The sequence below is a fragment of the Theobroma cacao genome, chromosome 1 (assembly GCF_000208745.1).
Source record: "Theobroma cacao cultivar B97-61/B2 chromosome 1, Criollo_cocoa_genome_V2, whole genome shotgun sequence".
Classification (NCBI taxonomy): domain Eukaryota; kingdom Viridiplantae; phylum Streptophyta; class Magnoliopsida; order Malvales; family Malvaceae; genus Theobroma; species Theobroma cacao.
The window spans coordinates 23562893-23566735 of record NC_030850.1 but is presented as its reverse complement, the minus strand read 5'-3'; the positions used below and the strand labels follow the sequence as shown (position 1 = coordinate 23566735).

The window sequence follows — 3843 nt, the reverse complement described above, 5'->3', positions numbered from 1 at the left end:
AGAAAAAAATGACCAAAATACCCTTGTGTGGCGAAAATTTTATTTTGATTGTTTTTGATCTAAAATAGTATATATTCTAAAAAAACTCAATATTTAACAATGATTGCTCACAGGAAAGGAAAGAAACTAATATGTAAGCCTTGTGGGGTTTCGGTTGACATTTCGGATAATGAGTGTCAATCGGGATGTCACGGCGATTGTCATGGGCCTGAGGGAGGTTCCGGGTCGTGACCTCTTTTACATTAATAAAAGTTGTAGTAATATCTAAAAATGGTCTCTCAAAAATAATCTATGTTTTATGATCTTCCTCTAATCTTCTCTTCTTAGTTAGAATGTCTTTATGGAACTTAACATAGATTAGCATCTGCTCCAAAGCTTCTGCAAAAGGGATATTAATATGGAGCTTCTTAAATACCTCTAGGATTTTTTAGAACTGCTTGTTAAGCTTTTGCTTCTGAAAGTGAAAGAAAGGCAGTGATGGGTTGGGTTAAACCTTTTCTTCTTGAACTTTTTCATCCTTTTTCTCACCCATTGCTTTTTCACACAAGCTTTCTTGGAGCATTTGATTGCATGCTACTCCTCTCTACCTCATTTCTACTTCTAAGTGTGATTGCCTTACAATGCTCCTTTCCTTCTTTTCTAGGATTGGTTTCAATGTCACTTGGTAAAGTTCTCTTAGATAAATTTTTGATGGCATTGGCAAGTTGTCCCATTTGAGTTTTAAGATTTTCAAGTGACGTTGCTTGACTCTGGATTATTGCATCATTCTATGCCATGTATTGGTTTTTTCTCAAGCACAAGAGCGATAACTTGTGGTGTAAATCTAGGAGGAAAAACTAGCTTTGCTGAAGATGAAGGTCCTTGAGTGTTGTTCCATGAGAAATTAGGGTGATTCCTCTAATTAGGATTAAAATTGTTGGAATAAGGTTTATTATGCTGCCTATTGTAATTTCCAACATCTCGAGCTGACTCAGCATTAGTAGGACAATGATCATTAACATGCCCTTCCCCACATAGCTCACATGTCATAAAAGGGCTCTGAATGGCATGAACATCCAAAGTGTCAAATTTCTTAGACAAAGCAACAACCTGTGTAGTTGAGGCAGTAATTACATCTAGCTCATGAACACCCACAACCTTCCTTGGCACCAATCTCTCAAATAACCATTGATAATTATTATAAGGCATTTCCCCTAACAAATCATATGCTCCACCTACTGCAGCATCGATAGTGGTTCTGATTGGACTTAACAACCCATTGTAGAAAGTCTTTACTTGCAGCCATTTCGGTAACTCATGGTGAAGGCATCTTCTAAGCAAATCCTTGTATCTCTCCCAAGCTTCATAAAGTGACTCTAAATCAAATTTTACAAAAGATGTGATGTCATTTCACATTTTTGTTGTTTTAGCTGGTGGAAAAAACTTAATTAAAAATTTCTGAGTGAAATCATCCCAAGTGGAGATAGAACCAGCCAGAGTGAATTCAACCAACTCTTTGCCTTGTCTCGCAACGAAAAAGGAAAAAGCCTTAATCTATTAGCATAATCTAAGACCCCATTATGCTTAAAAGTATCACAAAACTCTAGGAAATTCACAATGTGAACATTCATCTCATTATTGGGTAACTCACCAAATTGCACTAAAGTTTGAATCATTTGAATGATTGTAGGCTTGATCTTGAAGTTATTAACTTGAATTGTAGGTCTTCGGATGCTAGAGAGAAGGCCTTGCATAAGAAGAATAGCATATTCCCCCAAGGACTTAGTCTCTTCTTCTGTAGACATTGTGTGGAGATAAGTTGAAGCTTGTAAATTCTCCCTTTGAAGTCTTCGAAAAGTTTTGTCAATTTTCAAGCCAAAAGGAACAATTTTCAAATTTCTAAACTCTTTGCATAAAACAACCACGAGTACTCGAAAATAAAGAAAAAGAAAGTTTGGATTAAAACCAAAATTGCTTAGTATCAATATTAACAAAAATTAGTAAAACAATCATCGACAACTACAGTAAAAACTTATTGTCTGATTTTACTATGTTAGTGCAATTATTGCTAACATGTAATATAGAGAGGAGTAGAGTATCGTTTCCATGAGGATTTATTACCAAAATTCTTTAATTACTAAAATTAAAACAATTTAATCTTATCCAAACACATAATTTAAATTAAGGAGGAAAATAAAAATCTAAACTAGTAATAAGAATATCAATCTAAACTTGAGAAATTAATCAAAAAAATCCTAGGACTATAATTTCCCTCAACACTTCATTTGAGTATCTTCTACTCTCTCGTAACTTACTAAATGGAATAAGTTGTTAACCTAGAGTTTTAATTTATTTATAAGTATTTTTTGATGATTTTGTAAAAATATCTCTTTCAATCAATTCACTATATTCCTATGCAAATTAAATCAAAGAAAGACTCATTAAGCTTAGACTCTAAGATTGGCTACATATGACATGTAAGTATATTTCTATCTCACATGCCAAACAAATCATTCAATCTACTAAATGAATTTGAATATATGTTATTCCATCCATGCCTTACACAAAATTCCCTTTTCCAAGTTTATTTAGGCTACCTAATAAATCTAATTGGTGATTAGTCAATTAGACACATTAAACACAAGATTTGAATAATTAACTCAACTACCATTAATCAAAAGAAAGAAAAAATATTAAAATTTCAAATTACATGTTGAGTTCAATTACAATCCTAGAAAAATAAATTTAACTCATCCTAAATATTGAAAACATAATCCAAAGAAATTTACTATCAATTAGAATACAAGAAAAACTAAGAAGAAATAGAGAAAAAAAGAAAACTAAAAATTTATTGGATTTTCAATCTTTAATTTTTCAAAGTCTTGCTTGCTTTGTTGTATGCTTTACAACTTCCTCTACTTCAAAGAAACCTTAGTTCAAATGTGCCTTTTAATTGCTCTAAAGGTGCTTTTTAATAGCTTATAAAAAACCTACTTCGAATCAAATTCGAAAAAAAACCTGAAAGAGATATTGTGCTGGCGCTGTGGCCTCCACTTTCTGGTGTCATGTTGCCCTGCTTGTTGCCCCATGTATACCTGCCTCATCATTTTGGTGTCATGGCACTCACTCTTTCGTGGCTGCAGCACCCACTTTTTCGTGGTTGCAGCACCTAACTTGTTGATTTTTGTCTTGGCTTCATTTTTCTTCACCGTTTTAAAGCCTTTCGATCATGCACTTTTAAGAATAAACAAAACCAAGTTACTAACACAAGAAAAATGACTAAATCAATAAAATCTAACTAAATTCAAACTACTTAAAACAATTAAAACTAAACTTAAAAGTGATAATTTCAAATCTAAACTCAAGGATTTAGTCGATTTCAATGCTCAAAATTTGAAAAAATAACTTTATAAAGTAGAGTTAGCATAGATATCAAAATTGAGAAATTTCTCACAAAAAAACATGTTATGTTTGATGAAGGGAAAAGTTGAATTTGGGAAAAGGAACTGCTGAAGTTGTAGAACAAGTTAGAGTTGTTGGTCAAAATGAACAATGTCACAACCCGGAACTCCCCATCGGGCCCGTGACAACCGTCGCGAGGCCTCGACAGACATTCTTCACCCCGAATGCCGATTTAAACCCCGCAAGACTTAGCATCAACTTCCGCATCTCCCCAATGAGCAACAGTTATTAAATCTCGCATTTCAAAAAAATCATAAGTCATTTTTAAATAATAACAATAAAATATTATTTTCTGGCTCACAGGGGTTTTTTCGTAACTTTTTGTCAAAAATCTCAAAACTTGCTAAAAATGTAGTAGGTAAGCAAAAAATATATATTTAATGATTTAAAAACAATTAAGTA

The 3843-nt window shown here is 32.9% G+C and overlaps 1 protein-coding gene across 1 annotated transcript; it reads right to left on the bottom strand.

Annotated features, from left to right (window-relative positions):
* LOC108661397 lies at window positions 898-1784 on the bottom strand. Its single transcript, XM_018117869.1, has 2 exons — window positions 1493-1784; window positions 898-1355 (listed from the first exon to the last, which is right to left on the bottom strand). The coding sequence occupies exons 1-2, from the start codon at window positions 1782-1784 to the stop codon at window positions 898-900; spliced, it is 750 nt and encodes a 249-aa protein (XP_017973358.1).

Excerpts from the sequence above, each read along its gene's own strand:
- LOC108661397 (XM_018117869.1), bottom strand. The coding sequence starts at position 1,784 with ATGTCTACAGAAGAAGAGACTAAGTCCTTGGGGGAATATGCTATTCTT. Across the intron at positions 1,356-1,492 it reads GTTGCGAGACAAGGCAAAGA|AGTCACTTTATGAAGCTTGG; the intron begins GTTGGTTGAATT and ends AATTTGATTTAG.